This window comes from Cariama cristata, unplaced genomic scaffold (genome assembly GCF_000690535.1).
Source record: "Cariama cristata isolate BGI_N322 unplaced genomic scaffold, ASM69053v1 scaffold31924, whole genome shotgun sequence".
Taxonomy (NCBI): Eukaryota; Metazoa; Chordata; class Aves; order Cariamiformes; family Cariamidae; genus Cariama; species Cariama cristata.
In genome coordinates, this window is record NW_009614100.1 from 23,278 (window position 1) to 40,254 (window position 16,977).

The 16,977-nt window shown below is 36.3% G+C and overlaps 1 protein-coding gene across 1 annotated transcript in view; it reads right to left on the bottom strand.

The window, feature by feature from the left end:
- Positions 1-16,635, bottom strand: part of LOC104161005 (usherin-like) — a gene marked incomplete at both ends in the record, with an annotated part of 36,568 nt that extends 19,933 nt beyond the window's left edge. The window contains 6 exons of the mRNA XM_009699282.1: positions 6,379-6,472; positions 7,806-8,027; positions 11,137-11,321; positions 12,601-12,895; positions 15,260-15,323; positions 16,506-16,635. Coding sequence (XP_009697584.1) covers positions 6,379-6,472; positions 7,806-8,027; positions 11,137-11,321; positions 12,601-12,895; positions 15,260-15,323; positions 16,506-16,635 — 990 coding nt within the window. The remainder of the gene's footprint in view (positions 1-6,378; positions 6,473-7,805; positions 8,028-11,136; positions 11,322-12,600; positions 12,896-15,259; positions 15,324-16,505) is intronic.
- Between the last annotated feature and the right edge of the window lie 342 nt (positions 16,636-16,977).

Here is a 16,977-nt window from a genome sequence, read left to right on the forward strand (position 1 = left end):
TAAAATTATGATTAAAAACTTATTTCCAATAATTAATTTGGGATTTATTTTTTTTACTAAAATTGTTATTAAAAAATTACCTTCTCAAAATTCCTGAATCCAGCACTCTTATGGAAAGATCACCTGTGACTTCAGCCTAAGCCTTTATGTGCCAAGTTCCTTATTAGTCACTAAGAATGCTGAGGACAGTGCCTCTGAAGAAACAGTCAACAGATATTCAAAGAAATACTTCAGAAGGCAACAGTAACACTACTTTAAGACTTCCATTAAGCCATGATCAACTAGAACCTTCTACTCCAACACTTCTAAAATATCCCACTGCTTGCCTATGGGTGGCATCTTTTATTTTTAATGTTATGTAGAATTTATTCCTTTTTTTCTTTTCATAACCTGTGTAGGAGTTTCCACATCACATCCATCAGTCAAAGTTCAATTGCAATAACCAGTATACCAACATACCTATAATACTCAGGTATATTATGGAAGCATATGTATGTTATTAACAGCACCAAGATTCAAAAATCTGCTGAAGGGATATCAAGATTAGAACGCCATCCTCCCAAGCATTTTGAAATGCTGCCTTGTCTTTGAAAAACTCCATTATGTGTATCACTCAGCCATGTTTGTTTATGCTGCCTTCTAAGTGTTGGCAGAATAGTTAATCACATACTGTGTTTTCCTCCTTGCAAGATCCCAGTCTAAACCCAAATGGACAATATGCTTTCCCTCCATTTAGCTTCATTAATCAAATAAATGTGGCTTATAGGCAATATCTATTCCAGTATAGCTTAGCCCTGAAGACAGTTAACTTTCCCATGGCTTTTCCTCAGCACCCTCCTCAGCACTACAGCATTTGACTATCTATCAAGATCACATGTTAGCAGAGCTTTGAACCATATCCATCTCTTGTGAACTCCCCAAAGACCAAAGAGCTTTTAAACTCAAAAGCCAGGTTTTATTAGGGAAAAAAAAAAGCTAGAACACTCTAAGTGACTTCAAGTGACTAAGGAAGACAGAATAGAAATGAAGAGTGTCTTATGGGGTTCCATTGTAACACTCCATGTACCTTAAAAGGAGGCAACATAATTTTAGAAACTAAGCACAGACGTAATAGATGGTTTGCAAATACTGTATGCCAAATTGCATTCTAAGAAAAGATACTGCTGCTGCTTTGCAAAGGCAAAGTGACTGACAAAGAACCTGAATGCTAAAGAACATAAGATCTACCATTTTGAATGCCAGATTCCAGTAACAGGATACAACTGAGATCTCAAACACCGGCACAGATGTTGTCAGGCAACATAAGATATATTTCTACTCAACTCCTCTTTCATTTATGCTTTTCTGGGTAAGCTTACTTGAAGCCACACTAACTCCTATAAAATCAAAGTGTATGCAACCACACTAATTCTGACAGGCTGTTCAGTAAATTAATTCACACAAATTCTCCAGGATTAAAATTCAAAGCTATTTTCAAATCAGGTATCCACTCCATCTAACTCTCATTTAGATTCCAACCCTGTAGGATTTCTGTAACATAAAAGAGAGGGAGAAAGTATGTTTTGCAGCTGATGAGTTCGGTATGTGTTCTGTTTTACCAAAGCTCTGACTTGCTCAGGATATTAAATTGTAAGAGATTTTGTGTTTAATTTTCCCTCTTTCTACCTTGTCTATTTGGAACAAGCCTTTGAATTTCTTTCTCCTGTAACATTAGAGAGTGCTGTAGCTACAGTTATTAGGTATTCTAGGGTTAATTTTATTCTTCTGAGGAAGCTATTGCATGGGATTTTTTTATTATTTCTTTAAATAATAGTTTTAGTGGGGTAAAAAAGAAAACACACAGACTGGCTAATCACTTGGGAACTTACATGGAATATGTGAAAAATCATAGAAATTCAACAAATATATGTGGCATTATGATCTACAACAGCTACTTCCAACCACAGTGAAGCACTAGCCCAGTTGTGACTGCTTTCTTTCACATTAAATGAAATAAATAGCCTGGACAGTAGAGAAGCCCCTAAAAATCATTTTTTGACTGGAACAGCCTTCTTAATTTCTAAGAGGTAACAATAACAACCATAATGCTAGTTGCCATCTGCCTACCTCTTAAGTAAAACTTAAGAACTTCAGACCAAAATATATGGGGGATAAAGACCATGTCACAATTCCTTCAGCATGTCATCATCACCTGTGCAACAAATCACAAGGTATCGAGACAGCAACAAGTTCTTGCAGTGTTTCAGCAATGCTTGTACACAAACTGTTTTAGAAGCCTGGATCTTTGAACTGTGAAATTACACCAGTTTTCCAGGGATGGATTCATGGACAAACCCATAACTTTCACAGACATGTCAAAAGTTACCTAAATTTTCAGGCAGGTAAAACAAATGGACTAGGTGCTTGATTTACTTTCTCTTTGTGCTGATATAACCAGCTTCCTCCCAGGCCTGTCCTCTGGATACACAAATTACGGCACAGAGCTTACCAAAAAGTGCACGTTTTGTTACTTTGCTTGCTTCTGCAAGCTAGAAATCTTTGTTATTAAATGAGTGACCACTTACTGTAGTTAATATTTACAGCTCCTCAGGTACTATGTATCATTAATTCCAGCATCTAACATGATGATACAGATTGACCTTTAACTAAGGTTTAGATAGATTCTTCCGTAACAACATAAAAAGCCTTATTTATCCAATTCTTGGTAAATCAACAATGCCATATCCAGTTTTCAGACATTAGATGTCTAAGACCATTACTTGTTTGCACAGAAAACTCTAAAGACCTGGAGCCTTTACTATATCCAATCACACTCTCACTTCCATTTATACCCTCTAAAGCATTTATCAGAGTTGCTTTATTTTAAATTGTTTTATATTATAATTTCTACAATTATTCCTGTATATACTGCCATTACCTTTCTCTAAATTCTGTATAATGGATTTAAAGGAGGCTCTGAGGTTATAAGGTAACCTTGTTTGATTGTCTTTGTTTTTTCATGGGCTGTTTCCAGTTTTTCATGTGACATCATAGAAAGTTTTTGAACATATTATTACTCATGTCTATAAATTAGTTTTTGCGTATAAATGCTACCAAAAATCTGGACTCCACTCTTGGTGCCTCAGTTTTCATTTCTAAAAGGCAGAGCTATTTCCCAAGGCAGAACACAAGGCATTTACAGAACAATTTGTAAATGAAGAAGCTGAACATTTTTTTCATGAGATGAGAGACAAGCTCTTCGAGGGTTTATTTCCTTTTCTTTCTTCATACGGCCTCTCAACACCTGCAAGTCATTCTTAAGCATTCCCTTCTTCCCATCATCTCAAGTTTCATAGCAACATATTTCTTCATCAAAACAGAACTCAGGAAAAAAAGAAAAAAGAAATTCCATTTGGTATGTCAAATTTCATAACATCGTGATGTAAATGACTAAACTAAGATTTCTATTTGTAATGAATTATGCAAATTTTTAGTTTCTGGTATTGCTTTGCTGCACAACAGCTATCCAGATGTATATGCCAGATAAATTCAAGATGGAAATTTTAGTTGTATTAAGTGTAAATGTGACAAGGACATTCTCTGCCATATGTTAAGAGCTTGTCAAGTAAGTTGGACTTCTGGTCCAAGATACTAAAAAAAAAGAAAACACTCAAAACAAAAAAATCTTCTTATACCCCCTCAGTTGTGGTGACTTACTCAGTGCTAGCACATGAGAGAAGTTAAAAAAAAAAGACCGTTTGCTGATAGTGCAATTTCTTCTCAAAAATATTGGCCCCCTCCCTGCCAGAAAAGTTTGTATTCGGAAGCTTCCTTCATTGAATGCTTAATTGAATCCAAAATAATAATAAAAAAATAATAAATGCCTAATTCACTAAGGCAGGAGCCTGAGAAACACAGGTGTAAGTCTATAAGACAGACTTATCATTGCCAATGACAGTAAAAAAATCAGGATGGATTTCGGTTTTGCTTTTAAGGGTTTGCCCTACAAAAAAATCAAAACCTTTAAGCTATTTGGACTTCATGTAAATCCTTGATAAAATTCAAAGTAGTTAGTGATATTTGCAAATATAAATTCTATTTTATTACTACTAGTTTATTTCATACTTAGTAGATATTGACATGGTCATTAAAGAATGAGGAAAATAATTAAACAACATCCTTATTGTACTCTGAATGAATACTGTTAATTCAAGCATTTCAATTATAGTTGCAAAGGCATATATGCCAAATCAAAAACGTGATAGTCAGTGGAACAAACCATTAACATTGACAGAAAATATCTGATAAGGCAGATACATCATTAAAATGCATTTGGTTTGTTTTCACAAGGTAGCATAAGTCTTGCAAGAGTGCTTGGTGAACTTCCAGATCTTATTAAATATTTATAATTAATCTCTACAAAGTAACATTTCACAATGTGTGTTCTAATTAAAGGGACATTGTCAGTTTGATTTTTTTTTTTCTAATTTGACCCATCTAAAAACTTCAAATTTCTGTTCAAATCCCATGTAGATGGTAGATCCTACACTTCTGCTTAAACTAGAACATTTAGATTCCCTGTGAAATATTACAAAGATCTTCCACATGATCGCAAGCACAATATCAAATGCTCTCAGGTTAACACTTCTTGCTCTGTTCTAGCAAGAACAGACTGCTTGGGGGTTCTTCTGATGTGAGATTAATCTCCCTTTTGCTACTGCTGTTGCTATTCCATAACCCCTTCTTAATTTTTTAGAAAGCCTATTTCCAACAGGCATAAATGTAGCAAGGAATACAACATGTACCCATGACAGAAATGTAACATTCAGTGGGATTGTGGTATTTATTCCTCTGATGTAGCTCATTCTTTCTTAACCTTAACTTTTTTTTTTGAGATAATTAATCCAGGGACAGAATCTTCTCTTTGAGCAAGTTTTCTTAACTCATACATCATGGTTCTGCTTTTGCTAAATTGTATATGAGCAGCTTTCCAGAAAACCAAAGGCTGCATGAAATAAGTGCAAACTGGCACCATTATTCTAAGCTCTCCTCTACATATTTCTCTAGAAGACCATGACTTACAGTAAACCACCCCATTTTGGTTCTCCTATGGCCAAGAATTATAAAACTTGTAGGAAAATTATAATTTTGCAAATTGGTAACTTTCAACTACATATTACACTTCACAAAATCCCTCTTTATTAAGAAATGCTGTTATTAAGAGCAAAGCAATGATTAGATTGTATGTTCTAGATTGTATCTAGATTTTTTTAATATGGCCTTTTAATTAATTTCAAGAAATTTAACCTTAATATTGACTATCTGAAAATAGAGCAGTAAAAAGTAATATTAAGTTTGTTCTTTTATTAGAACAATCATGTTGCTACTACAGATTATTTTAAAGATAACCAAATGTCATATATGACTGTAGAAGTATGGGAAACTGACATTTACAGGCTGTCCTTAAATAAATAAGTTCAAAGCTCAATTTTCAATGTTTTAAAATTCACTACCCAAATGACTGGTTTAGATCAAAATAATAAGTAAGACCCTCAAGAAAATAACTTGCAAATACGTACGTACAGGTATGCCTCAGTATTTTCCTAACTGTACTCAACTATGCAAGAGACATTCAAAATCAAGTCCAAAATGTTTTAACTCTTCCTATCCTAGACATTTTGTAAAACAACTACATTAAAAGATGTCATTCTTAGCTGAAGTCAGAAACTGCAATCTACCGATGTTCCAAGTATCAGAAGGTAAATCTAAGTTAGTGTTTTACCTTGGATTAGGCATGCAGTTTGGAAGCAAATCTCCCAAGTTCCCTGCATTTACCATCCTTTGGTTTGTATCATGGAGCTGTCTTGGACCACTTGAACTATTCCCTTTCAAATGAAACTAAATTGCAAGCTGAACTTCAGGACTGTGCCTACTGCACTCCATCTACTGAATGGGTCTGGAGTCCATAGGACCAGACTAAAACTACTGTAGAGCAAAAAAAAAAAAAGCCCTGAAGTACATCTGCTGTGAACATTGGGTCTTCATTATCTTTTTAATCTACAGATCATTTGCTAGTTGCTACAGCAGGTTGAGCCATAACCTTTATTATACGCTGACAGTCTAAATTCCAGTTTGCATCTAACATTTGAAAGTGGCATGATCCTCTAACAAGAAATCAAATCCCTGAACACAGCACTCCTAACGGTCTGTGGTGGAATGGGTTTTGGCAGGGGGGAGGGTCACGGAGTTTTTTTGTTTTCTTATTTAATACAAACCCTGCTATGGAAAGTTTAAAAAAAAACCTACAAAAGCAAGGACAATACACACACCCTCCCAGGACTAAAATCCCAATTTTAAGGCTGTTCATAGGTGACATAGATAGACAAAGGAGAGACTAACATTATTTCCTTCCGTATAGCTTTCCTTGACACACAGGCATCTATATGGTTCCATAGCTGCATTGCAATTATCAGCATGGCCATGGCAATTACACCTGAAAGAACAACAGATAGTGAAGAAAAAAATTAAAATATGGAAACACACCCATCCAACAATATATAACACAGTCACAAAGACAATTTTGTTTATTACATAGTCTGGTTCTTTATTAAGAGCAAATAAACATCAAAAAAAATGTTCTTAAGTGCAATAACCTGCAAAAGACTACTTCACTCAACACATTTTTCAGTATCAACAATTGCTTTCCGAGAAAATGAAAACCAGCATGTAGTAGAACTACTGTTACCTTATATAATATGTAATGAAAACTATATTTCAGTATATAACATTAATATGTAAAACTTTATTAAATAAATAGCAATTATTCATCAATATTAAGCCTTATAGTGTGGCTCTAGTTTTTCAAGAAATCTTAACCGTATCAAGCAAAATTTTCTAGTTTAACCCATTTTGATCTCAGTTACAATATCTATTTCTTACTACAATGAAATCTTTATAAAGTATAGACAATCTTTATAAAGTATAGGCAATAACCATCCCACTCTACCTGAAGGGCTGCTCTTCTGGAGACATGGCATAGCTTTGCAAACTACAGCTGTAATTATTTTACTGTTACATAGTCACCAAGATTGTAGCTATTTTATTAAAAGCATTATCATAATACATCTAAATCAATAATCAAAACATTAGTATTGTAGAAAATTTTAAGGTAAACATGACCTTTAATGGGGTGCTTTCTCTCAAAATGAGAACTACCAAAATAATTTCAGGAATGATACTTATTAACAAAAATCTGCTCCATATGCTTCTTGGAAATTATTTCATTGACAAATGTTCATATTATTTACAGGGCATAATTAGTCCTTTCACAAGACAGCACACTTATGTACAATAAAGTTGTCAGTCACAGATAATGTAACACTTTCACTGACAGCTGCCCAGTTTTAAAAGGAAAACTAGAGCTAAAACAAAGAATGAGCTCCGCACTAAGACTGTTAAAATTGCCTTGTCTGGGAATCTATAATGAATCTTGGAAGAGCTACTGAAGTAAATCACAAGCCATGGTTTCAATCATAAGCCTTTGCTTAGAGGCACTGGTAATTCCAATGAAAGGACTGCTTTTGACAGATTTGTGTAATAAGTATAATTAATTTTAAAATAACATGTGAGCAAATGTTTCAAAAAACAATACACCAATTATTTCAAACTTGATGCACTGCTTCAGTCCAAATTCCCTTCTCATTCATAAATGTAAAAGCAGAACAACTTCATTAAATTTTAGGCAGGTCATTATATACTGTGCATAGCTGTAATAGTCAGAGGCAGTGATGGGGTGACGGGTGGGGGAAGAGTTCCATAACACCTACCTTCCACTGACCGTAACTTCATTAACTCCATAGTATCTATGCCTAAAATTTACCCAAGGCTCATTAGTATGATACTGGCCACTGAGATGAATCCTCACTTGTGTAGCTTTTACAAATTCTTGGAGAGATGGAGTATTGTAAAAGTCATTGTAACCAGGTCGGTGATTTGGTTCCGGGGTAAGAACACTAAAAGTTAGATTACCATGGGAATACGGTGTAAAGCTGTTTAAATAGAGAGGAAGACAAATGAAAATCAAAAAACCACATATTTTATAGATTCTATCTCCTAGTATCCTGTTTCTCAGAGAGGGTCTCCACTTAACTGTACATAGGGGTTTTGTGGTTTCTGGGGAAAAATTCTTATGTCTGTGGATTCCCAGTCACCAGAACTCAAGCATGGGAAAAGAAATGTCCTCTATATGTCAGCTTTTCCCCAAATTGCCATGCTCTTCTCCAGACTCTAAGTCTCCAACTGAAAGGAAAGCCTCTAAAGGGCAACTTCAAAACATGAATAGTATGACTGATACAGTATCATCTGCACTAAGTTCTCAAAAATTTTAACACAACGTCTTTGAGAAACATGAACTATGTTTGAACCATATACGGAAATCATTCAGATGACTAACACAATAATTAACATGCCCATATTGTTAATTATATACCTGCTAAACACATATAAAAGCCATACAGAAACAATTATATTTTGAATTCCAGAGTCACTGGACTGTATCATCTCATTCGATGAGTGAGCAGAATTAGAAACACATGTCACTTTGCAGTGAGTGAAGTGCAAGAGAATTTAATGGAATGTAGTAGAATTGGGAGCAAAACTGTATATTTAAGCCCAAGAAGGGGAAGGACAGTCCTGAGAATTCAAGCAAAGTCTGAGTAAACAAGTACATACAAACTACACATTTGCACAATTTGGTATGAATTATATCTCATGTTGGTATATTTACTAGGTGGAGTTTAGCTATGAGTAGAACTTGCCTCTGCAAGAGGCAAGAATGCCTGCTTATTTGCACACCTACATGGGCTCATTAAAAATAGGTATGCCACAGTATCACCTGACATGCAACATTCAAAAAAAAATGTAATTCTCATCACTTCAAAATATCTCTGAGCTTTTGAAAGATGAGGTTTGTAGTTAGACTAAGTCTGCTGAGTCACACTCCTCTGTCTTCATGAAGGACCTTTGATTTTACTGTGCCCCTATCCAGGTCAGTGCTTCACAAAAATCTCAGTGGAATATATCTGTATGTTTCTCTGGGCAATACTGTCCTCTCTTCCCCTCTGCAGAAAGTTAAATAAAGTATTTTTCTTCCATGACACAGAGCTGTAATGTAAATGTTAAGATGGGTATGAATGGCAGATGAATGACACCATCTTGGTATGGAAGTACCAGAAGGAACAGCAAGAAGGACTGTAAGGCTGATGGCACCTAGACAAGCAGGTCATGAAGATCTTAGGGCATGTACACACAGCTTCTCAGGAAACCAGGAAAACAAAGGAGATCATAAGCAAGAGTCAGTCAATATTCAGGCTTAGCAAAGATTCAAGCCTCTGACAGGGGGACAAAGGACAGTGAGCCACTCCTAACTTACAGAGGTGGTACAGGATGGAGAAGCAAAAACCTTAATCACTTGCACTGCCTAAAGGACACAAAAGAGTCCATTCGGTACTAGCATGTGCTCACCAAACCAAGAAACCTCTAGCCATGGTAAGGATTTCAAAGCCAAGGTCCCTTGCCTTCCATGTCAACCCAAGAACTCCAGGATAAAAGCACACTGGTGTCTAAATCCTGGACAGTCAATTTGGACATGTCTTGGCACTCACAAGTAAGTGGGTATGACAGAGAGAGAATAGCTTTGGTTTACAATAAAATCACCCTCCCCTTCTATAAAGGTCTCAGCAGGGAGCTCTGCTATGCTACTGACACAAATTTGGAGCACTGTTCCAACAGTAACTTCTCTTTGAGTATACAGAATACTCACCATTACTGGGTACATTTCTTATCTTTTAGACAAAACTTTCTGTACATCAGTTATACCCAAAATCACTCATTTGTGTCACTTCCTATCACCATTCACATCATAATCAAAGGGGAGAAACAGTGCTACTTACAAAACATTTATGGAAACAGTTAATACTTAACTCCTCAGTTCTTTTTAGAAAATACACAAATTCATATTTCTGGGCTGAAAAAGGCATTACACCCCTTCTGGGTTATTTATCCAAAAAAGTTTGGTTTGCTTGAGAGATTTCCCTTCTCCTCTACCCTCTGCTCCAAAGATCAGCAATAAAGCTCAAAGTCCTTTGCTGAAAACTGGTGTAACTCAGGTGACCTTACGCTTCTCTCCTCAGAATACTGAACTCCTGGAGAATAGACAAAGATGCTGACACCTGCAAAGTCTTAGAAAGGTAGCAAAAGTGAAACAACAAAAAAAGCAAAATGCCTACAGCACCTAGTAGTGTACTTTCTCACCAATTTCCTGCCAAGTACTAAACAAGCTTAATACTGACTGGCATCTGAATTCAGGCAAGAGATAATGCATTTGAATATATGCAGTGGTATAAATTCAAACATGTATATATGTACATACACGTGTGTGTATACAATGATAGTGTATATTAACTACATCTGTTATACACTATATTTATGAAATGTATAATGTATATATTATGTATTTTTAAATTTGCACATGGTAACTGTCTACTAAAAAGGCTTGCAACATGTTTCTAAGAGGTAATGACCTTTCTTCTTTGCCCACCCGCAGTTTTATATTGGTTCTTGCTTAGAAAGATTAGAAAGCTTCAATATAAAGTTTTCAACCCACTTCTTACATGTTTTTCATAATTAGTAGTAAGGCTGAATGATTGGTTTTGTACTTAAGTTTGGTCTCTCTTCTAAGCTTCAGAACAAGCTGCACTCTTGGAGATCAGAAGGTATACTTTCACATTCACTAGACAGTTTAAAACAATCTGTTATATCAGTACCTTCCTCCACTCTTCATCTCCATGATTAGTAATTCTACTGACAATAGCTCCCCAAAACACAAGCATGTAAAATTTCAAAAGTTTAGCTCAAAAATAACAGAAGAATCAATTGTGTCACATTCCTCAATGTCTGAAATCTGATAAAAATGACAGATGACCTTTTGGCAACCTTCAATCAAAAGGTCAGACTTGGGATCTTTTATATACTCAGCAGCCCATAATAAATTAGTATACCAAATCAAAAGATTCTATCTCCTTGGGACATAGAAATGAATTGTGTCAGGATGTTACCTGTTCAAAGCATCTGTATTACGCAGATAATACCCACTCATACCTAGGAAGCTGGAGACAGTTGACAGAGTCTGGTTTTTCCAGAGATCCATTGTTACCCATTCCAAAAATACTGCAATTTTTAGCAAAATATTGCCAGTCTTCCCAGTTTAGATCATCTCTTTTTTTCCTTTCAATTCTTATTGCTTCAGGGTGTGGGCTGAAGAACTGCAGTATAATATAGAATACCTACAAGAAGATAATAAATTTATAAACTGATATTAATGGCTAAGTTGTAAAACAATGAGAATATAAACTCTCTTTTCAATGTGACAATATAGTCTGCTTTACCACTCAGAAAAAGAACCACTATATTTCTAGTCCACATATTCCCAATTAAAACCAAAGATAACCCTTTTTGTCAAACAAGCTCTTTGACCTCAGACATTATTACACAACTGAACTGTTGCATCAGAACTCTGCTTTTTCTTGAAGACCATTTGATAATGCAATACAAAATCAAGTCCATGATTTCTTACAGTAATATTATTTTGGCAAAAATGAAAGGCATAACTTCGTGTTGCCAAATATTTGATGAGCTGTTTCTCTGAAAACAGATAATTTTTTTAAAATTTTTTTAAGGAATCTCCCTATTTTTAGCTTGAAATCTCATCAAATATTCTGTGTTGTATTAAAGAGCTCTTCCCCCAGCATACTGCTTATGCAGAAATGTGTGTGTCAAATAAGCCATGTCTTAGAACTTCACAGGCATTTGAACTCACTTTTAACTGAAGGACTAATTCTTACTTACGTAGCCAAAACCTGCCATCATATTGTTTCCCTTCTCACCATTAATGACAAAAAAGAAAAAAATATTAGCTAGCAAGAACACACAGAAATTTGGTAGAGCCCCTACTATGAATGCAGCCCCACTACTGGTATGTACCCCCTTCCAGGACATCCTGACACTCTTCCAACACATTGAAGTGTTAGATGCAAACTGGCCTCTTCAGGAACCTTCCCTGCTTATTCTCCTTCCATATTCCTTCAGAGGCCGAACCACCATCTCCAGAACTTTTACAAAACAGAAATCCCCTCCAATATGTCAGTGAGCCACAGACACGTTAAATTCCATTTGACCACAATCAGCTTTCTACCAGAAGGTATAAAACAAGCGCCTCATGTTTTTACAGAAATTAAAGTTGAAATTTAACAAAAGGAGTTAAAAGAGAGTAATCAATTTCTAAATATTGGTGTCTTCACACACGATATCCACTCCGGTATATCTGTGTTAGATTACTGCTTGTTACAACAGTCAGGGCACATCAAAAGAGAATTACAAGAACCATAGTGCATTCTGTTGCCTTCTGCATTGTTTCACGCTGATAAAGGAAGTTTTCTTCTTGGTCCTCTAAGGGTAACATCTTAAAGCATAAGGTTTGACTTTCCTCAAAATTGTAATGAAATGTCTACAAAAATCTTTTTCGAGTTTTGATTTAATAAATAGCAAATGTAATCATCTCATTACCTGATACTGTCCATTTTGTAAATCTATTGTGATTGAAACACCATGATCCAGATCTGCAGCATTAGCAAACACAGATGAAATCCAGGTGGTCCCAATGTCATCATCGTTGATGTAACACAGAGGATGGGCTTCTGCATCCAGCCTCAGCACTCTGTCATTAGTGGTATCATCTGCACCATTAGGGATGCAGTACCTCTGTATCAAGGGGTGTACCCGGGGATGACTTCCAGGACAGCGGCACTCAGATTGGGTATGCAGATGAGGAAATTTTCCAGAGAATACTTCCAAAATGTCTCTGTCACAGCATATAAAAAAGTAATTACATGCACAATAAAAAAGGACAAGTGCCACTTTGTGCCTCTAGGCTCATAGTTTAAACAAAATTCAGCTTAGATCATAGCAGAAGCCCTAAAGACCTGCTTCTCTCTCACATAAATGAGGCAATCAGCTAGGAATCAGGCCACCCAGAATTCCTACATAATCAAGAGTAGGCAGCAGGTACTTTCAGACTATGTCTGTGAAGAAATACTCGAGTTGCTTTCATTGCTCCACAGATACATGTGGAGGTCCACAGGCATATGGAGCCAAAGGAATTGAGCTCCGTGTTGGGGTATCTAAAGCTAGGTAGGATGAATCCAGCCCTAGATGCAAGGAGAAACACTCTTTAACGTTTTATTATGGCATCATGTCTGACTCCAATCAGCAATCCGGACACTGTTCTTAAGCATACCATAGCATTGGCATATTGCCTGTAACTACATAAGAGTTCAATGTTTGCACTCAAATCCTTCAAAAAGACCAGCTTGAGCAGTATCACATTGCACCTTAGAAAATCTGGATAGAAATATTTTCACTTTTAACTAACTTTAATATAAATGCCCACTTTTTTAGCTGCTTGAGTCCGCAATCACTCCTGTTGCTTGTTACAGCCCACATCAAAGCCATTGAGTCACTTTAGTTCCCTCTGACATCAGCAACTAAAATAGATACAAACATAGGTAGGTGGGCAAGCAGATGGATATATGAATGACATGGGCATGTTACCTAAACCTTTATCTGTTCATCTCTGGCATAAAAGAAGGATTTTGTGAGCCTAGAAGATACTTATTTTTAATTTAAAAACTCCTACTTTTCCCATCTTCCTACTTTACCAGTAAGAACATAATTTTTGTGTACTTATTAAGCAAACAAATACTTGCTAGCTGCCCCTACAAATTCCACAGAACTCAAAGTTACAGGACCTTTTAGATAGCCATAGATTTAAATTAATTGATATGCAGGCAAGACTTTCCTTCACAGTTTATCCCAGACAAGCATCTTGAACTAAGTTATTTGTGGATACAAAACTACATCTACAAAGACATCATTAGGTCACAACACTTTGTAAAATACCTTATTTTTCAATTTTTAAACTATTCACTGACTTAAATTGTAGTTTAAAGGATTTTACATGCATTGCTCTGAAAGAATAGAACCTACATTATTTTCATATATCTTGGAATTCTGATTCACATTAATACTTTAAATCCACAGGATCTCAGTTCACCGTAATGTCCTGCAGACAGTTGAGCTCCTAGGAAACTGCTCTACATCTTATTGAAAGACTACCATTAAGTAGCCTTAAGGTCTGCAGTCACGAGTGTCATCGCATGTAGCATACCCAGAAGCACCATGTAGACAAATAGGACCTGACTACTTCTGGCCAGCTTGAATTGACTAGATTAATCCACCATGAGCTGGATAACAAAGGTAACATTTCTTTGTAATGTGCTAGGAAGGGAGGCTGGAGGGCAACAGAAATTGCAGTGGCAACCGTAATTTGGCCTCAGGAATGGAGGACATCAAAGCAATTGCCCTGGGCTATACGGGCTGAGCTAGCAAAGTCATCAGTGGCTTATGGTGACAATCTAATATAGAAAACAATGAACGGTTAAGTCAATAGCACCTTGGGGTAGGGGTGTGTGCGTGGAGTGGGGGGAGCATCAAGAATAGCCGACATGGATGTTTGATACCATGGCGAAGCTGAAACCAGAGGAAAGGAACTGCTAAGCAGAGGAGCTAAGCTTGAGGTCGTGAAGCCAGCGTGCTGACCAGATGGAGTGCCTGTCCTCTTCATTTGTATCACTGGTATTTGAGTGGTCTAAACTGGACTGGCCCACAATGCTCCATTCCGTGCCCTACAGTTTACAGGGAGCTCTGGGAAATCCTGGCAAGTGTCATCCGGCAGGACTGAGCTTATCAGCACACACTATTACGTCAGAATTATGATGATCTGATAACACCTACACAGGTCGTAAGCACTGAAATCTAGCAACTGGATCTACTCTCTGCAGAACACTTACTAAGTCAGGTTGTAACAGGGACAACAATAAGGAAAGCACACATTTTTTACTGAGTGTTGAGTTTCACTATATTTATACTACATATACTAGCTATATTTAAGCAACAGTTCAAAAGCAAAACACATTAAGCTGTTGAATTTTTTAACTCAAGATTTTTTAGATTAAGTCATCTTTGAAATGAGGTTCAGTAAACTACATTATCATAAACAATCATATAAAGGAGATGTCTGAAAAGCACTATACTTTGGGAAATAAGCATGTTGTTACCTATTCTTTCTTCTCAACACACTTTTTTTACAAAAATAAAGGTTCTTTACCTGTTTGTAAGTGCCACTGGGTAAAATCGAAAATCTTGCATTCTTCCAACGAATTGTTCTAAGCCTAAGAAAATATACCATAAATAATATTTGCAGAAGGCAGCTCTGCACTGCATGAGAACACCTTTAATTCAGCACTCAGATCTCTCTTGCACAATTACCCCTCCTGAACAAAACCATCTTGGACCTGGACAAAACTATAGAGGGCAGTGACTTAATTTTTTTTATATAAAAAAGAATGATTTATAATAACTTTATAAGAACATTTTGTACCTATCTCTTTTCTGATTAGAGAGGTGGCACGAGGATCGGCTCATTAGACAGAAGTAATGAGCCAGTCCATGTGCCACCTCTAATTAGAGAAGAGATACAGTAGGTACAACTGTACCTATCAATTTATACAATAAAGATAAAATGCATTTAAAAATATTCCTTTCTTTCATACATTTATTAGTTATCCAGTATTCAGAATCAAACTTATAACAAAACACATTTCCAAATACAAGCTTTAAGAAATGTGCCACAGAATTACTTTCTTGCCCAAGAGCACAATAAAGTTGTTGAAGTGACATATAGTTATATTTAGGAGTTAGCTTCAAATCGTGCATGTTCCTGAAGAGCAGTAGTCAGTGTTCTTACAGCTGCCGAGCCAAGAATTTGTGGAGAGCAACAAAACATCCCCCAGCTGTTCTGCAACGATCATGTCATGCTGTAATATATATAAAGTTCTAGATGCAGATGAAGAGTAATGCTATGAGGCATTACTAGAGGCTAAGAGATTCTCATTCTGCTAATGGTTTACATGAGTATTGATAGAACTGAAGAACATGAACAGTCAGAAATCTTAAGTTCTATTCCTGACTCTGGAGAGGAGTCTAGTGGCCATAAACAATCCCATTCTGAAATAGTTTCATATATTTGCTCAGAAAAACTATGACTGTAAGTTAATGGAATGTGTCACTTTATATACCTACGTTTTAGAGAATGCAGGAAGACCTACCTATACACAATCACACAGAGAATAAGTTATGATTCTATAGGATCATCTACCAAACATCTGTTTTTCAGCCAATCTTTTGAGAAAGCTAATTGTACAATAGGAATTTTCTCCTCCCATCTCCTGCAGGAAGATATTACTTCTCAGCACATAGATAACTTAAAATGATTCACACAGATTTTTAACCACATTGTATGCATCTTGTTTTGAATACTCCAGTGCATTCCACGAAAATACTACAAGATTTACCTGTGAAGCTTTGTCCAATTTGCAGTGTACCATCAGTATCTGCAACTGTTCCCACAAGAATCCTTGAATCAAAAGGTGTGTTGTCATCTTCCCAGCCATTCAAGAAAAAACTAATTCTGTTGTGATGTACCTATAGAACCAATGTAAATGGGCAAACATGTTCTTCATTATGCAATCACTTTGATTTCTCTACATGTCACATCTATCACTGAATAACCACAAACATTACTTCAACCTACTTACTGTGTGTCTTTATTTTTGGTGCCTACTGAAAGTAGTTACCTCTTTTATGCCCATCCATTAGCAATCCAGTTAATAAGATCACCACTCCGATGCACAGAGATTCTAACATTTCTACAGGGGTTAAATCAAAGAAGCAGCTACAGTACAGTGCTCTGGCAGGGAGGGGGAAGAGAGGAAAAGGAGAAGGGTGGGTCTGTTTCACAAGGTACAAGGCTGGTTACAGCTACAT